The sequence below is a fragment of the Pseudophryne corroboree genome, chromosome 4 (assembly GCF_028390025.1).
Source record: "Pseudophryne corroboree isolate aPseCor3 chromosome 4, aPseCor3.hap2, whole genome shotgun sequence".
In the NCBI taxonomy this organism is placed as follows: Eukaryota; Metazoa; Chordata; class Amphibia; order Anura; family Myobatrachidae; genus Pseudophryne; species Pseudophryne corroboree.
The window spans coordinates 494,278,367-494,296,736 of NC_086447.1; the positions used below are offsets into that span (position 1 = coordinate 494,278,367).

The 18,370-nt window shown below is 46.8% G+C and overlaps 1 protein-coding gene across 1 annotated transcript in view; it reads right to left on the reverse strand.

The window, feature by feature from the left end:
- Positions 1–568: 568 nt before the first annotated feature.
- The window catches only part of REV3L (REV3 like, DNA directed polymerase zeta catalytic subunit), a 372,405-nt gene continuing 354,603 nt past the window's right edge, over positions 569–18,370 (reverse strand). Inside the window, exons 31-32 of the mRNA XM_063917144.1 lie at positions 3,069–3,278; positions 569–1,631 (exon numbers count right to left, since the gene is read on the reverse strand). Of these exons, the coding sequence (XP_063773214.1) occupies positions 1,491–1,631; positions 3,069–3,278 (351 nt within the window). The 3' untranslated portion in view covers positions 569–1,490. The remainder of the gene's footprint in view (positions 1,632–3,068; positions 3,279–18,370) is intronic.

Sequence of the window (18,370 nt, forward strand, 5' to 3'; positions counted from 1 at the left end):
AAACAAAAAAAGACTAGATTTATTTTTTTTGTATCGCTTTTTCACATTCCCTACTCCAACCATTGAGAACATAGCACAAACCCCTTTTCTTTCCCTCCATTTTATTTTACTATTTACTTTAAAAAGGTGCTGTATGTCATTGTACCTCCATGCTGCATTGATGTTCCACCTTAACAAATAAATCTTTGAAAGACTAGAAAAGGCTGCTATATTCAGTAGCTAATGTACGTAGTTAAGCAGTACTTGAAATGGCAACTAAACATATAACCTCTATACTTCAATTGTAACACATCCTTATACTTTCTTTTCTCACCAAAGACAAAATTGTTAAGATAAAAGTAAGTTGGGTAGCAATATCAATCATAATATAAAAAATGGATCTAGATCATTATAACTTTATGGTTCCCACAAATACGGACAAACATTTATTTTCCAAATAACAAGTTGCTCAGCTTTGTTACATAAAATCAAAACAGCAACCATCTTATATATTTTATTCATTTTTAATATTGTTTTAATTTTAACTTTTCAAACGATTTCCAGTTTAGAAAACAATACACTGACCACATAATTCCTTTTTTTTTAATTTTATACAGTTATACAAATAATCTAAATACACTGTTGTGTTCAGGATGATGGCAAATAAGATTTAACTGTACATAAGGAAAGAAAAAAATATTATAAGCATATTTAGAAACCATAAAAATGTCTATACAAAACAAGCAAAATGGAATAAATCTTATATTTAAAGTATTGCAACAGTCCCACAGTTTTATAACAAAAAAGGTCTTTGCACAGTTCCTCACAATGCCCCATCAACAGCTAAAGCAAGACAGCAATATACTTTTTTATTTTCTGGTTTTTTTTTTTTCTTTTTATAAGAAAATTAAAAATGTCTGAAATGTTACACAGAAATACGATTTGCACATCAAAATAACAAAAGATGTCATGAGCGGAGCAAAACGTGGAGGACACACATCAACCGACTGTATAAAATCCCATTGCACATTATTTTACTCAGTTGTTTCAAAAGTAAAAAAGGTATATTTACAAAATATTTTGCACTTGAACTTAGAAATGATATGGGTGCTCTAGAATTGAGTCCTGATAATGATGTATCTAGAGAGGTGCATTCTGCTTGCCAGTGCTCCTGCCCAAGCAGCAAGCCAGGAAGTCACTGAAGCCTATCGTAAGAAACGCATTTACACAACGATTCCTCTAGCTTGTTCAAACACCTGCATTATAAAACTGTATGTTACAAAGTCAAACGAAAGAAAAGAAAATACTTTGTACATTGTAAAAAGATAGCAATACATAGCAATTAAAATTGAACCCCCAGCACTGATGGAGATGAGTGTTACTTTGAATAATAGTCATAGTAAACAAATTATAAAAATCATGAAAGCAATGCAATCCAAAACAGCACCATGCACAAGTTTGTAGTGTGATAAACATAGAAAGATATAGCACCGGTCACCTCCTAACACATTTCAAAACTGGTCAAGGAGCTGACGTAGATATGGAGCCTTGGAGAGCTCCCGGCTCACTCTTGAGAGCTTGAAAAGTACTGGACAGTTGAGGGAGACGCACTGGATCTGTTGATCACTGCAGCCTGTGCAATTCTTGCATAACTAGAAGGGAAACGTGACAGGAAAAGGCAGTCAATGCGAGACCCAAGGCTGTGATACCAGCAATCCTCTCTTAATATACTGTACAAGCAAACTCTTATCCGGAAAACGTATACCAAATACACAGCAGTTTGGATGTATTCATCATCTATACTTTTTAATACGCTTTATTTTCATTATGGGCATTTCTGTGTTAAAAAATGTTGTTGCATTATAAAATGTTTTAAAAATATTTAACTTCACATTGGGTATGTTGTTTTACTTTTTTGCATTAAGCCATTCTCCGTAAAAACATTTGTATGACAGCTAATAAAATAGCGCTAAATCTTTATGGTTTGTAGCAGGGACTATTGAACATAACTTCAATAGTTAACTAAAATTTGGATAATGGAGATACACAGAAAATGTAAATATGAAAGGTAAGATTACGGTGTATAAATATTGTGCCAGTGTTATGGGCCAAGTGCTTTATATGTGGTGCTCAAGTGTTTTACATTTGTCTGTTGTCAGCGCTGCGGGACATGTGCGTGGTGTCAGCATAGTGGGGCAATTCTCTGTATGTGGGCTGTGAACACTTTTTAGGACAATTGCTCTACTATGTGGGTTTTCTAAGGATTGCAGGCAGAATACGTCACATGTATGTGGTGTCAGCACTGCAGGGAAAGTGCTTTACGCGTGGGAGGTGTCAGCATTGCAGGGCAGGTGCTTTATGAGTGGAGGTGTAAGGTGTCAGCATTGCAGGGCAGGTGCTTTACGGGTGGGAGGTGTCAACATTGCAGGGCAGGTGCTTTACGGGTGGGAGGTGTCATCATTGCAGGGCAGGTGCTTTACGGGTGGGAGGTGTCAGCATTGTAGGGCAGGTGCTTTACAGATGGGAGGTGTCAGCATTGCAGGGCAGGTGCTTTACGGGTGGGAGATGTCAGCATTGAAGGGCAAGTGCTTTATTGGCAGGCGGTGTAAGGACAAGCACCCTCTTACTGTATGTGTGTGGTGTCAGCATTACGGGATAAATTATTTATATCAGGGCAAGTGATTTATGTGCTCTGCGTGGGTAATATATGCATTGCGGGGTAAGAGCTTTAAGTGTGGTTGGTGTCAACATTCAGGGGTGAATGTTTTGCAGGTGAGTGGAGTCAGTGTTGTGGGGTGAGTGCTTTACGGATGGGTGGAGTCAGCATTGTGGGGTGAGTGCTTTACGTGTGGGTGTAGTCAGCATTGTGGGGTGAGTGCTTTGCGGGTGGAGTCAGCATTGTGAGGTGAGCGCATTACAGGTGTGTGGAGTCAGCGTTGTGAGGTGAGTGCTTTACAGGGGGGTGGAGTCAGCATTGTGGGGTGAGTGCTCTACAGGTGGGTGGAGTGTGCTTTGGAGCTTTGCTTTATCTGGGGACTGAATATTAAATATATGTGACTGAAATCTGCATATTACAATGACGAATTTACCTTGACTAGTTGGTTTTGCCTATATTCCAACTCTCTAATTTCTTGATTGAGAATCACTACTACATGCTGTGGTTGACTTCTACATTTATCACAGATCCCATGTTGAGTCAGCTCATCACAGATAGGACAATGTAAAGTGGTAAAATACTGAGAGATTGTGCCTTTTCTTCCGTCCATTTCATTTCGTGCTGTTGAACATGCCTTCTGGATCTGACAGAGGAAACAAAACTGATAACTGTACTGTACAGGTTGGTGATAAAATAACTATTATACAAATATTTAAGCACTCCATAAAACTGATAATAGGACTTTAGTACCTACCGGTAAATCCTTTTCTCCTAGTCCGTAGAGGATGCTGGGGACTCCAAAAGGACCATGGGGTATAGACGGGATCCGCAGGAGCTTGGGCACACTGAAAAGACTTAAACTGGGTGTGAACTGGCTCCTCCCTCTATGCCCCTCCTCCAGACCTCAGTTATAGGAACTGTGCCCAGGAGAGACGGACATTTTGAGGAAAGGATTTTTGTTTAACTAAGGGCTACAATACATATATATATACCAGCCCACACCACAAACATACCGTACAACCGGAGTAACAGTAAACCAGATAACAGTATGAAATAACAACAGCAACAAGCTGTAAACCATAAATATACAACCCGTGTATAAACTAACTTAACCCGCAAGAATACACTGCAAGCAACAGTCCGCACTGGGATGGGCGCCCAGCATTCTCTACGGACTAGGAGAAAAGGATTTACCGGTAGGTACTAAAATCCTATTTTCTCTTACGTCCTAGAGGATGCTGGGGACTCCAAAAGGACCAAGGGGTCTATACCAAAGCTCCAACCCGGGCGGGAGAGTGAGGGCGACTCTGCAGCACCGATTGAGCAAATATGAGGTCCTCCTCAGCCAGGGTATCAAACTTGTAAAACTTAGCAAAGGTGTTTGAACCCGACCACGTAGCTGCTCGGCAAAGCTGAAGTGCCGAAACCCCTCGGGCAGCCGCCCAAGATGAGCCCACTTTTCTGGTAGAATGGGCCTTTACAGACTTCGGCACTGGTAGCCCAGCCGAAGAATGAGCTTGCTGAATCGTACTACAAATCCAGTGTGCAATAGTCTGTTTCGAAGCAGGATGACCAATCTTGTTGGAAGCATACAGGACAAACAGCGCCTCAGTTTTCCTGGCAACAGCCATTCTGGCGACGTAGATTTTCAAAGCTCTCACAACATCAAGAAACTTTGGAACTGCCACAGCATCCGTAGCCACCGGCACCACAATAGGTTGGTTAATGTGAAACGAAGAAACCACTTTAGGGCGGAATTGAGGACTTGTCAACAATTTCTGCCGATCTGAATGAAAAATCAAGTACGGGCTCTTATGAGATAAGGCCGCCAACTCTGACACTCGCCTGGCAGACGCCTGAGCCAACAGCATGACTACCTTCCAAGTGAGAAACTTCAACTCACCCTTACGCAAAGGTTCAAACCAGGAAGACATGAGAAACTGCAAGACCACCTCAAGGTCCCATGGTGCCACAGGAGGCACAAACGGAGGATTGATATGCATCACTCCTTTCACAAACGTCTGAACCTCTGGGAGGACAGCTAATTCCTTTTGAAAGAAAATAGACAAAGCCGAAATCTGCACTTTGATGGAGCCTAATTTCAGGCCTGCATCTACGCCTGCCTGCAAAAAGTGGAGAAATCGACCCAAGTGAAATTCTTCCGCAGGAGCCGTTTTAGTCTCACACCAGGAAACATACGTTCTCCAAATACGGTGATAATGTCTCGCCGTAACCTCCTTCCGAGCCTTAATGAGAGTGGGAATGACCTCCCCGGGAATACCCTTACGAGCTAAGATCTGGTGCTCAACTTCCATGCCGTCAAACGCAGCCGCGGTAAGTCTGGAAACACGCATGGACCCTGCAACAACAGGTCCTCTCTTAGAAGAAGTGGCCAAGAATCTTCCACCAGTAATTCCTGAAGATCCGGATACCAGGCCCTTCTTGGACAATCTGGAACAACGAGAATCGCCTGAACCCTTGCTCGTCGAATGATCCCCAGTACCTTTGGAATGAGAGGAAGTGGAGGGAACACATACACCGACTGGAACACCCACGGAGACACCAGGGCGTCCACTGCACTGGCTTGGGGGTCCCTTGACCTGGAACAATACCTCGGAAGCTTCTTGTTGAGACGAGACGCCATCATGTCGATCAGCGGAATTCCCCAACGCTTTGTCACCTCTGCAAAATACCTCTTGGTGAAGAGCCCACTCTCCCGGATGGAGATCGTGTCTGCTGAGGAAATCTGCTTCCCAGTTGTCCACTCCCGGTAGGAAGACTGCTGACAGGGCGCTCACGTGTTGTTCCGCCCAGCGAAGGATTCTTGTGGCCTCCGCCATAGCCGCCCTGCTCCTTGTTCCGCCTTGACGGTTTATATGTGCCACCGCTGTGATGTTGTCCGACTGTACCAGGACAGGTCGACCCTGAAGAAGGCTTCTTGCTTGTAGCAGGCCATTGTAAATGGCTCTTAACTCGAGAACATTTATGTGGAGACAAGCTTCCTGGAGCGACCATTTCCCCTGGATGTTTTCTCCTTGGGTGACTGCGCCCCAGCCCCGGAGACTTGCATCTGTTGTCAGAAGTACCCAGTCCTGGATACCGAACCGGCGTCCTCCTAGGAGGTGAGAACTTTGTAGCCACCACAGGAGAGAAATTCTGGCTCTGGGAGATAGACTTATCTTCCGGTGCATGTGCAGGTGAGACCCGGACCATTTGCTCAGCAAGTCCCACTGAAACACCCGGGCATGAAACCTGCCAAATGGAATGGCTTCGTACGCCGCAACCATTTCCCCCAGAACCCGAGTACAGTGATGGATCGACACACTTGTCGGCCTCAGAAGTTCCCTGACCATCGTCTTCAGTTCCAGAGCTTTTTCTTCTGGAAGAAATACTCTTCGTAACTACGTGTCCAGAATCATGCCCAGAAAAGGCAGCCGAGTGGTCGGAATCAACTGAGATTTTGGCAAATTTAGCACCCACCATGCTGTCGCAGAACCGACAGCGACAAATTCACACTTCTCAGCAACTGTTCCTTGGACCTTGCCTTTATCAGGAGATCGTCCAAGTACGGGATAATTGTAACCCCTTGCTTGCGAAGGAGAACCATCATTTCTGCCATGACCTTGGTGAAAAACCTCGGGGCCGTGGAAAGCCCAAACGGCAACGTATGAAATTGGTAATGAGAATCCTGTATGGCAAACCTGAGGAAGGCCTGATGCGAAGGATATATTGGTCGTGTAAGTAGGCATCCTTTATGTCGACTAACGCCATAAAATCCCCCCCTTCTAGGCTGGAAATCACAGCTCGAAGAGATTCCATCTTGAACTTAAAAACTTTCAAGTATGGATTGAGGGATTTTAGATTCAGAATCGGTCTGACCGAACCGTCCAGTTTTGGTACAACAAAGAGGCTCGAGTAGAACCCCTCCCCCCGTTGGGATGGGGGAACGGGAACAATGACCCTCTGTTGACACAACTTTTGTATCGCTTCCAGCACCACCCCCCTGTCCGGAAGAGACACTGGTAAGGTCGAAATGAAAAACCGGTGAGGGGGCACCTTCTGAAACTCCAGCTTGTATCCCTGAGACACAATCTCTAGGACCCAAGGATCCAGGTCTGATTGAATCCAGATCTGACTGAAGATCCGCAGACGGCCCCCCACCGGTCCGGACTCCCCCAGGGAAGCCCCAGCGTCATGCGGAGTACTTGGTAGAGGCAGGGGACGACTTTTGGTCCTGGGCGCCTGACATGGCAGGCGACTTCCTTCCCCTTCCTCTACCCTTTGAAGCGAGGAAGGACGAACCTTTTCCACGACTGTATTTATTTGGACGAAAGGACTGCATCTGCTGATGAGGTGCCTTTTTCTGTTGTGTGGGAACATAGGGAAGAAAAGAGGACTTACCCGCAGTGGCGGTAGAGACCAGGTCAGCCAAGCCGTCCCCAAACAAGACATTACCTTTGAAGGGTAAAGCTTCCATAGCTCTCTTGGAGTCGGCATCAGCATTCCATTGATGGATCCACAACGCCCTCCTGGCCGATATCGACATGGCATTGGCTCTTGATCCCAAGAGACAAACATCCCTCGCCGCATCCTTCAGGTAATCTGCAGCGTCCTTGATATAACCAAGAGTCAAAAGAACATTATCTTTATCAAGGGTATCCATATCATTAGCTAAATTCTCAGCCCATTTAGCAATAGCACTACTCACCCGTACCGATGCCACAGCAGGTCTGAGCAATGAACCCGAATTAGCGAAAATGGACTTCAGAGACGTCTCCAGCTTGCGATCCGCCGGATCCTTGAGAGCTGCCATGTCAGGAGACGGAAGCGCCACTTTCTTAGACAAACGAGATAGAGCTTTGTCAACATTTGGAGACGACTCCCATTTTTCCCTGTCATCAGAGGGGAAAGGATACGCCATGTAAATCCTCTTGGGAATCTGCCACCTCTTGTCCGGCGACTCCCAAGCCTTTTCACAAAGAGTATTCATTTCATGAGAGGGGGAAAACTTCACCTCAGGTTTTTTTCCCTTGAACAAGCAAATCCTTGTTTCCTGTACCGCAGGTTCATCAGTAATGCATAAAACATCTTTTATAGCCACAATCATGTATTGAATACTCTTAACTAATCGTGGAAGTAAAGCAGCCTCAGTGAAATCGACCTCGAAATCAGAGTCCGTGTCGGTATCAGTATCTACCACTTGAGTAAATGGCCGCTTTTGCGACCCCGATGGGGTCTGCACCAGAGACAAAGCATCCTCCATGGACTTTTTCCACACCTGTGTCTGTGACTCAGATTTATCCAACCTCTTTGACAAAGAAGCTACATTTGTATTAATTGTACTTAGCAAAGTGAGTAAATCAGGGCCAAATCTAGACCCGCATCTGCTCCCCCAATTACCTCCTCCGGTGAATAACATTCAGACATGCCGACACGTATTTTCGACACACGGACACACGGACACACACACAGACTGTCTCAGCTAGGGGACAGGCCCACAATGAAGCCCGGATAGAGAAACACAGAGGGAGTATGCCAGCTCACACCCCAGCGCCCAAATATCCCGTCAAGGGATATATGTAACTAGCGCTGCTCAAAGTATAATAATATGCACCCCCCCGAGTAGCTCCCCGTTACTTTCAGAGGAGCTGTGGAGGTCCCGGGTCAGCATCTCCTTCAGCCGCGTGTGGAGGAGAAATGGCGCTGTGAGCTGCGCGGCTAAGCTCCAACCCTTCCCGGCGCGCTTCAGCCCGCCAAATTTGAAAAACTGAAAATGCCGGCGGGGGTCTGAGAAACGGTGCCGAGGCACCGAAAAGGCTTCTGCCGGCTCCCAGACCTCAGTAACATGCTGCCCATGGCGCCCCCCCCCAGCGCCCTGCACCCTGTGAGTGCCGTTGGTGATAGTGTGTGGGAGCATGGAGCGCAGCGCTACCGCTGTGCTGTACCTCCGTTACTGAAGTCTTCTGCCTTCTGCATACTCACCCGGCTTCTTTCTTCTGGCTTCTGTGAGGGGGGTGACGGCGCGGCTCCGGGAACAAGCAGCTAGGCGCACCAAGTGATCGAACCCTCTGGAGCTAATGGTGTCCAGTAGCCTAAGAAGCAGAGCCCTTAAACTAAGAAGAAGTAGGTCTGACTTCTCTCCCCTCAGTCCCTCGCTGCAGGGAGCCTGTAGCCAGTAGGTCTCCCTGAAAATAAAAAACCTAACAAAAGTCTTTTCTAGAGAAACTCAGGAGAGCTCCCCTAGTGAGTGTCCAGTCAGTCCTGGGCACAAAGTCTAACTGAGGTCTGGAAGAGGGGCATAGAGGGAGGAGCCAGTTCACACCCAGTTTAAGTCTTTTCAGTGTGCCCAAGCTCCTGCGGATCCCGTCTATACCCCATGGTCCTTTTGGAGTCCCCAGCATCCTCTAGGACGTAAGAGAAACATATATGTTGTGGCACTAGTAATTGGATCATCTAATATCTGTATTACTGTAGCTGAACGGCTTCAAAAGAAAGTACCTCACCTTTTACATCTGTGCTCTAGTCCTCATCAAGCAGGAGCAACTAGGTTTGTGGTAACACCATACCAAGAAAAAAAATACTTCTGCAACTGTCTCAGAGAAGCAATTGGTGATGTGCATCAGTTGGCAAGTGTTATAGGGCCAATCAAAATAATAAGATTTTACTCACCGGTAAATCTATTTCTCGTAGTCCGTAGTGGATGCTGGGACTCCGTAAGGACCATGGAGATTAGCGGCTCCGCAGGAGACTGGGCACAACTAAAGAAAGCTTTAGGACTACCTGGTGTGCACTGGCTCCTCCCACTAAGACCCTCCTCCAGACCTCAGTTAGGATACTGTGCCCGGAAGAGCTGACACAATAAGGAAGGATTTTGAATCCCGGGTAAGACTCATACCAGCCACACCAATCACACCGTATAACTCGTGATACTATACCCAGTTAACAGTATTATAACAACTGAGCCTCTCAACAGATGGCTCAACAATAACCCTTTAGTTAGGCAATAACTATATACAAGTATTGCAGACAATCCGCACTTGGGATGGGCGCCCAGCATCCACTACGGACTACGAGAAATAGATTTACCGGTGAGTAAAATCTTATTTTCTCTAACGTCCTAAGTGGATGCTGGGACTCCGTAAGGACCATGGGGATTATACCAAAGCTCCCAAACGGGCGGGAGAGTGCGGATGACTCTGCAGCACCGAATGAGCAAACTCTAGGTCCTCCTCAGCCAGGGTATCAAACTTGTAGACTCCTACAAAAATGTTTTAACCCGACCAAGTAACAGCTCGGCAAATTTGTAAAGCCGAGACCCCTCGGGCAGCCGCCCAAGAAGAGCCCACTTTCCTCGTGGAATGGGCTTTCACAGATTTAGGGTGCGGCATTCCAGCCGCAGAATGTGCAAGTTGAATCGTGCTACAGATCCAGCGAGCAATAGTCTGCTTAGAAGCAGGAGCACCCAGCTTGTTGGGTGCATACAGGATAAATAGCGAGTCAGTTTTCCTGACTCCAGCCGTCCTGGAAACATATACTTTTCAGGGCCCTGACTACGTCCAGAAAACTTGGAATCCTCCAAGTCCCAAGTAGCCGCAGGCACCACAATAGGTTGGTTCACATGAAAAACTGATACCACGTTAGGAAGGAATTGGGAACGAGTCCTCAATTCCGCCTTATCCATATAGAATACAGATAAGGGCATTTGTATGACAAAGCCGCCAATTCTGATACACGCCTGGCCGACGCCACGGCCCACAGCATGACCACTTTCCACGTGAGGTATTGTAGCTCCACGGATTTAAGTGGCTCAACTCAATGCGACTTCAGGAAATCCAACACTACGTTGAGATCCCACGGTGCCACTGGAGGCACAAACGGGGGTTGACTATGCAGCACTCCCTTGACAAAAGTCTGAACTTCAGGCAGTGAAGCCAGTTCTATTTTGGAAGAAAATCGATAGAGCCGAAATCTGGACCTTAATAGAACCCAATTTTAGGCCCATAGTCACCTCTGAGTTGTAGGAAGTGCAGAAAACGACCTAGCTGAAATTCCTCCTTTGGGGCCTTACTGGCCTCACAGCACGCAACATATTTCCGCCATATGCGGTGATAATGGTTTGCGTTTACTTCTTTCCTAGCTTTAAATAGCGTAGGGATAACTTCCTCCGGAATGCCCTTTCCTTCAGGATCCGGCGTTCAACCGCCATGCCGTCAAACGCAGCCGCTGTACGTCTTGGAACAGACAGGCCCCCTGCTGCAGCAGGTCCTGTCTGAGCGGCAGAGGCCATGGGTCCTCTGAGATCATTTCTTGGAGTTCTGGGTACCAAGCTCTTCTTGGCCACCCGGAACAATGAGTATAGTTCTTACTCCTCTCCTTCTTATTATTCACATTACCCTGGGTATGAGAGGCAGAGAAGGGAACACATACACCGACTGGTACACCCACGGTGTTACCAGAGCGTCCACAGCTATCGCCTGAGGGTCCCTTGACCTGGCGCAATATCTTTGTAGCTTTTTGTTGAGGCGGGACGCCATCCTGTCCACCTGTGGTCTTTCCCCACGGTGTACAATCATTTGGAAGACTTCTGGATGAAGTCCCCACTCTCTCGGGTGGAGGTCGTGTCTGCTGAGAAAGTCTGCTTCTCAGTTGTCCACTCCGGGAATTAACACTGCTGACAGTGCTAACACATGATTTTCCGCCCATCGGAGAATCCTTGTGGCTTCTGCCATCGCCATCCTGCTTCTTGTGCCGCCCTGTCGGTTTACATGAGCGACCGCCGTGATGTTGTCTGACTGGATCAGCACCGGCCGGTGTTGAAGCAGGGGTCTAGCCTGACTTAGGGCATTGTAAATGGCCCAAAGTTCCAGAACATTTATGTGTAGGGAAGTCTCCTGACTTTTCCATAGGCCTTGGAAGTTTCTTCCCTGTGTGACTGCCCCCCAGCCTTGAAGGCTGGCATCCGTTGTCACCAGGACCCAGTCCTGTATGCCGAATCTGCGGCCCCCTAGAAGATGTGCAGTCACCACCACAGCGACACCCTGGCCCTTGGAGACAGGGTTATCCGCCGATGCATCTGAGAATGCGACCCGAACCACTTGTCCAACAGATCCCACTGGAAGCTCCTTGCATGGGACTTGGCGAATGGAAATTCTTCGTAAGAAGCTACCATCTTTCCCAAGGCTCGCGTGCATAGATGCGCCGATACCTGTATTTGTATTAGGAGGTCTCCGTCTAGAGACGCCAACTCCTTGGACTTCTCCTCCGGGAGAAACCCTTTTTATCCTGTTCTGTGTCCAGAACCATACCCAGGAACAGTAGACGCGTCGTAGGAACCAGCTGTGACTTTGGAATATTCAGAATCCAGCCGTGCTGTTGTAGCACTTCCCGAGATAGTGCTACTCCGACGAACAACTGCTCCCTGGACCTCGCCTTTATAAGGAGATCGTCCAAGTACGGGATAAGTACTTCGGCCATTACCTTGGTAAATACCCTCGGTGCCAGGGACAGACCAACGGCAACGACTGGAATTGGTAATGACAATCCTGTACCACAATTTTGAGGTACACCTGGTGACGAGGGTAAATAGGGACATGCAGGTAAGTATCCCTTGATGTCCAGTGATACCCTGAAATTTTCCAGGCTTGCAATAATCGCCCTGAGCGATTCCATTTTGAACTTGAACCTTCGTATATAAGTGTTCAAGGATTTCAATTTTAGAATGGGTCTCACCGAACCGTCTGGTTTCGGTACCACAACATTTTGGAATAGTAACCCCGGCCTTGTTGAAAGAGGGGTACCTTGATTTTACCTGCTGGAAGTACAGCTTGTGAATTGCCGCCAGTACTACCTTTCTCCGAGGGCAGCAGGCAAGGCTGATGTGAGGCAACGTCGAGGGGGAGTCGTCTCGAACTCCAGCCTGTATCCCTGTGATACTACTTGCAGAACCTAGGGATCCACCTGTGGGCAAGCCCACTGATCCCTGCAGTTCCCGAGACGCGCCCCCACCGCACCTGTCTCCACCTGTGGAGCCCCAGCGTCATGCGGTGGACTCAGAGGAAGCGAGGGAAGATATTTGATCCTGGAACTGGCTGACTGGTGCAGCTTTTTCCTTCTTCCCTTGTCTCTGTGCAGAAAGGAAGCGCCTTTGACCCGCTTGCTTTTCTGAAGCCGAAAGGACTGTACCTGAAAATACGGTGCTTTCTTTAAGCTTTTGTGAGGAAACCTGAGGCAAAAATTTTCTTCCCAGCTGTTGCTGTGGATACGAGGTCCCAGGGACCATCCCCAAACAATTCCTCACCCTTATAAGGCAGAATCTCGATGTGCCTTTTAAATGCAGCATCACCTGTCCACTACCGGGTTTCTACTACCCTCCTGGCAGAATGGACATTGCATTAATTCTGGATGCCAGCCGGCAATATCCCTCTGTGCATCCTTTATATATAAGACAACGTCTTAAATATGCTCAATGTTAGCAAATATTATTATCCCTGTCTTAGCGTATTAATATTATCTGACAGGGTGTCAGACCACGCTGCAGCAGCACTATTTATGCTGAGGCAATTGCAGGTTTCAGTATATAACCTGAGTGTGTAAATACAGACTTCAGGATCGCCTCCTGCTTTTTATCAGCAGGTTCCTTCAAGGTGGCCGTATCCTAAGACGGCAGTGCCACCTTTTGACAAACGTGTGAGCGCCTTATCCACCCTAAGGGATATCTCCCAACGTGACCTATCCTCTGGCGGGAAAGGGTACGCCATCAGTAACTTTTTAGAAATAACCAGTTTCTTATCGGGGGAAACCACGCTTCTTTACACATGTCATTCATTCATCTGATGGGGGAACAAAACAGTGGCTGTTTTTTCTCCCCAAAAATAAAACCCCTTTTATGTGGTACTTGGGTTTATGTCAGAAAATGCGTAACACATTTTTCATTGCCGAGATCATGTAACGGATGTTCCTAGTGGATTGTGTATATGTCTCAACCTCGTCGACACTGGAGTCAGACTCCGTGTCGACATCTGTGTCTGCCATCTGAGGTAACGGGCGTTGTTTTGAGCCCCTGATGGCCTTTGAGACGCCTGGGCAGACGCGGGCTGAGAAGCCGGCTGTCCCACAGCTGTTACGTCATCCAGCCTTTTATGTAAGGAGTTGACACTGTCGGTTAATACCTTCCACCTATCCATCCACTCTGGTGTCGGCCCCACAGGGGGCGACATCCCATTTATCGGCCTCTGCTCCGCCTCCACGTAACCTTCCTCATCCAACATGTCAACACAGCCGTACCGACACACCGCACACACACAGGGAATGCTCTGACTGAGGACAGGACCCCGCAAAGTCCTTTGGGGAGACCGAGAGAGAGTATGCCAGCACACACCAGAGCGCTATATAATGCAGGGATTAACACTATAACTGAGTGATTTTTCCCCAAATAGCTGCTTGTATACATATATTGCGCCTAAATTTAGTGCCCCCCCCCTCTCTTTTTAACCCTTTGAGCTTGAAAACTACAGGGGAGAGCCTGGGGAGCTGTCTTCCAGCTGCACTGTGAAGAGAAAATGGCGCCAGTGTGCTGAGGGAGAAGCCCGGTCCCATTTTCGGCGGACTTTCTCCCGCTTTTTCTGTGATACTGGCAGGGGTAATTTTACATCTATATAGCCTCTGGGACTATATATGATGTATATTTTGCCAGCCAAGGTGTTATTTATTGCCCTCAGGGCGCCCCCCCCCAGCGCCCTGCACCCATCAGTGACCGAAGTGTGAGGTGTACATGAGGAGCAATGGCGCACAGCTGCAGTGCTGTGCGCTACCTTGGTGAAGACCGAAGTCTTCTGCCGCCGATTTTCCGGACCTTCTTCGTGCTTCTGGCTCTGTAAGGGGGACTGCGGCGCGGCTCCGGGAACGAACACCAAGGTCGGGTCCTGCGGTCGATCCCTCTGGAGCTAATGGTGTCCTAAGAAGCCCAAACTACCACCTGTTAGGTAGGTTCGCTTCTTCTCCCCTTAGTCCCTCGCTGCAGTGAGTCTGTTGCCAGCAGATCTCACTGAAAATAAAAAAACTAAATATACTTTCTTTCTAGGTGCTCAGGAGAGCCCCTAGTGTGCATCCAGCTCAGCCGGGCACAGAAATCTAACTGAGGTCTGGAGGAGGGTCTTAGTGGGAGGAGCCAGTGCACACCAGGTAGTCCTAAAGCTTTCTTTAGTTGTGCCCAGTCTCCTGCGGAGCCGCTAATACCCATGGTCCTTACGGAGTCCCAGCATCCACTTAGGACGTTAGAGAAAAATAAAATAAATTCTGGGTGGTAGTATAGAACCAGTTAATATCAGCTGGAAAATGCAGAAATAGGGTTGGTGGTCATGGTCTGATGATATATGAGGCATACCTGGCAGCTACATCAGGAGTGCACAATGTACCTAATCAGACCTGATCGCTGGGCAGCGTTTTTTGCTGTCCTGCAATCAGATAGTCGCCGCCTACAGGGGGAGGGTATTTGAGCTGTGCAAGTGTGCAAACGCATGTGTAGCAGAGCTGCATAAACTGATTTTGTGCAGTCTCTGCGCAGCACAGGACTTCGCTGCGATCACTTCAGCCTGTCCTGGACCAGATTTGTGACGTCAGACACCCTCCTTGAAAACGTTTGGACAAACCTATGTTTTTCCAGACACTCCCTGAAATTGGTCAATTGCCACCAACAACGCCCTCTACCTGTCAATCTCATTGCGATCGCTTTTTTCGCAGCATTTTGTTGCTATGCACCTAAACACGGTGCAGTCGTCCGAAGCGCCTGGGCATTGCGATGCATATGCACATGCAGTTCGTACCTGATCGCAGGCTGTGAGAAAACGCAGCCTAAAGATCAGGTCTGAATTATCCCCCAATGTTTGGTCACCCAGTCATCTAGAATAAGCATACTGACAATTAACTGCTATAACATCTTCATTATGTAACACTGCCTCTGATGGATCATGTCTTATTGGAGAAACACATGCGATTATATAGCAGATTTTTGCTTCAATCACTTAGGTGCAGTAAAGCTGGGTACACACTACACGATGTGTGTACACAATAACACTGCGCACGATGGGACCTGGTGGGGAAGCCGCCATAAACACTTGCCAATGCAGAAAGTGGTGGCCATGCTGCATTCGGCAGCATGGCCCTCGCTAATGATGTCTACTGTTGGCCCTAGATGTAGGGCCCCTTGAGGATGCTGTTGATGACCGCAAGGAGCGTGGTGACATAGCGAGTACACACTAAACGATGTGCACGATATGTTGGTCAAATTCGCCAGATTGGACCAACATATCATCTAGTGTATTCCCAGCTTTAGACATGTTCCACAGTTCAGTTAAATGTATCTAATGCAGCCACGCTTCACAGGTATGACTAGTCGATATTCAGAAGGCAGACACCAGAATGTCGACATGCATTCAGGTTTATGATCAATATTTAGACATGCATTCAGGTCGACACGTTTAGAATGTCTACATTTAACATGTTGACATGATCTTTTTGTTACTAACTCTAACCTAACAGTCAACTTTGTGGTGTCATGTCAACATTCTGTTGACCTAAATGCACGTTTGCATGTTGATTGTCAATCTAATGACCATGTCGCCCTTCTGTCTGTTGACAAGTTGACTAGATACTGCTTAAGCATGTCATGGTGAGAAAAACAGACACGCCTGGGATCTACTATGCTTGTACCCTAATCTCAGATATACAGACACTATGTATGTGCACACTATCAGTACACAAGAGATCAACTAGATTCCTTAGCTGCACTGCAAGTGGGACAGAGGAAAGCGCTGTTATAATACCACCATCACAGCTCCAAGATCCTGTCTTTAAGTAATACAGGATGCTAATCCTGAAGAAATTTTTCAACAGCTATCTAGCCAACATAGGGCCTAATTCAGCATGGAATGCATCTACGATGCATTCGCATGCTGCCGCCCTTCTGTAGTGTCTACACGTACAGAAGCCGTACTGTGTGCACACACAGTGAGATGCAGCGGCATCTCACATATACAAACGACTCTGCACGTTCACGGGGTGGCGCGATGGTCTGGACAATGCAGGCGTGTCCGGACCATTTGCGGGGTGCAAGAGCCTACACATGGCAGGTAGCAGTCTGCCTTCTCAGCTAGGCTGCACAGGCAGAGGGCTACCCTTAACATGTGAGCGCTTTGCATGGTAGTGGGGTAGAAGGGCCCGGCCTGCGGAGCGGATTTGCCCTGCGCTGGGCGTCCCCTTACATGCTAGTGTAAAGGGTTCTAGTTGCACGATTTTCCGCAAAGCTACAACCCATACTGAATTAGGCTTATAATCTTCTGCTTATTACTGTGTTTGAACCTCTCGGATGAACGGACAGCAGACTGCATGCATATTCTTCTCAGTCATCTGTATTAATATAATAATATCACTGTGATGATAGATGTTAACTAACTTTGTTAGAAATTGGTATAATTGGACAGACTATATATTATGACCATCAAATAATATATGTAGATACTTTATAAGTGGACTACTCTAAATTTTACAATACATTTCCAAATTGTATAATTACTATAAACAGTATACTGATCAATTATTATTAGAAGCACATACAGGCGCTACTCCTGTTTTTTTTAATATATATATATATATATATATATATATATATATACACACACACATATATATATATATGTATATAGTTTGTATATTAGACAGAATAGTAACCAGAGAGTAGCAGCAAAACATATTCATTATGATATGTACGGTGTGACGGAATGGTCAGTGTCAGGCACAGGACACTGCAGGGAAGTAACTCTTCCTCCTTCCCCCTGTGCAGATAGTTCCCAAGTGCTGTAACATAAGAGCAGAGGACGCACAGCAGTAACATGAGGAATAGGATTTACTTACAGCACAGGACCAGATTCTTACCCAAAGTGCAGTGCAGCGATGATAACTTGGGGCAACTGCATCTTGCATAGTGTATTGGGGACATTATTCTGATACAGTATGATGTCTGAAGGCATTTTCTGCTAGTTTAATGTGGCTCCTGCTGCATACTACTAGTCCTGTACGGATTACCCAACATGTGACAGATTAAGTGTAAATGAAGGGTTAGCTGCTTGGAATCACCTCTAGCCAGTGATAATATTGTAATGATTATATATTGCTTGCCTTGTGATTTTATACTATGGTTTTAATATCCAAATGACACAATTAATAAGATTTTACACTTACCGGTAAATCTATTTCTCGTAGTCCGTAGAGGATGCTGGGACTCCATAAGGACCATGAGGAATAGACGGGCTCCGCAGGAGACATGGGCACTTTAAGAAAGACTTTAGACTCTGGGTGTGCACTGGCTCCTCCCTCTATGCCCCTCCTCCAGACCTCAGTTAGAGAAACTGTGCCCAGAGGAGATGGACAGTACGAGGAAAGGATTTTTTTTAATCCAAGGGCAAGATTCATACCAGCCACACCATTCACACCGTATAACCTGTGATAAACTACCCAGTTAACAGTATGAAGAAATAACATAGTCTCGGTCCAAACCGATGAACTATAATATAACCCTTATGTAAGCAATAACTATATACAAGTCTTGCAGAAGTCCGCACTTGGGACGGGCGCCCAGCATCCTCTACGGACTACGAGAAATAGATTTACCAGTAAGTGTAAAATCTTATTTTCTCTAACGTCCTAGAGGATGCTGGGACTCCGTAAGGACCATGGGGATTA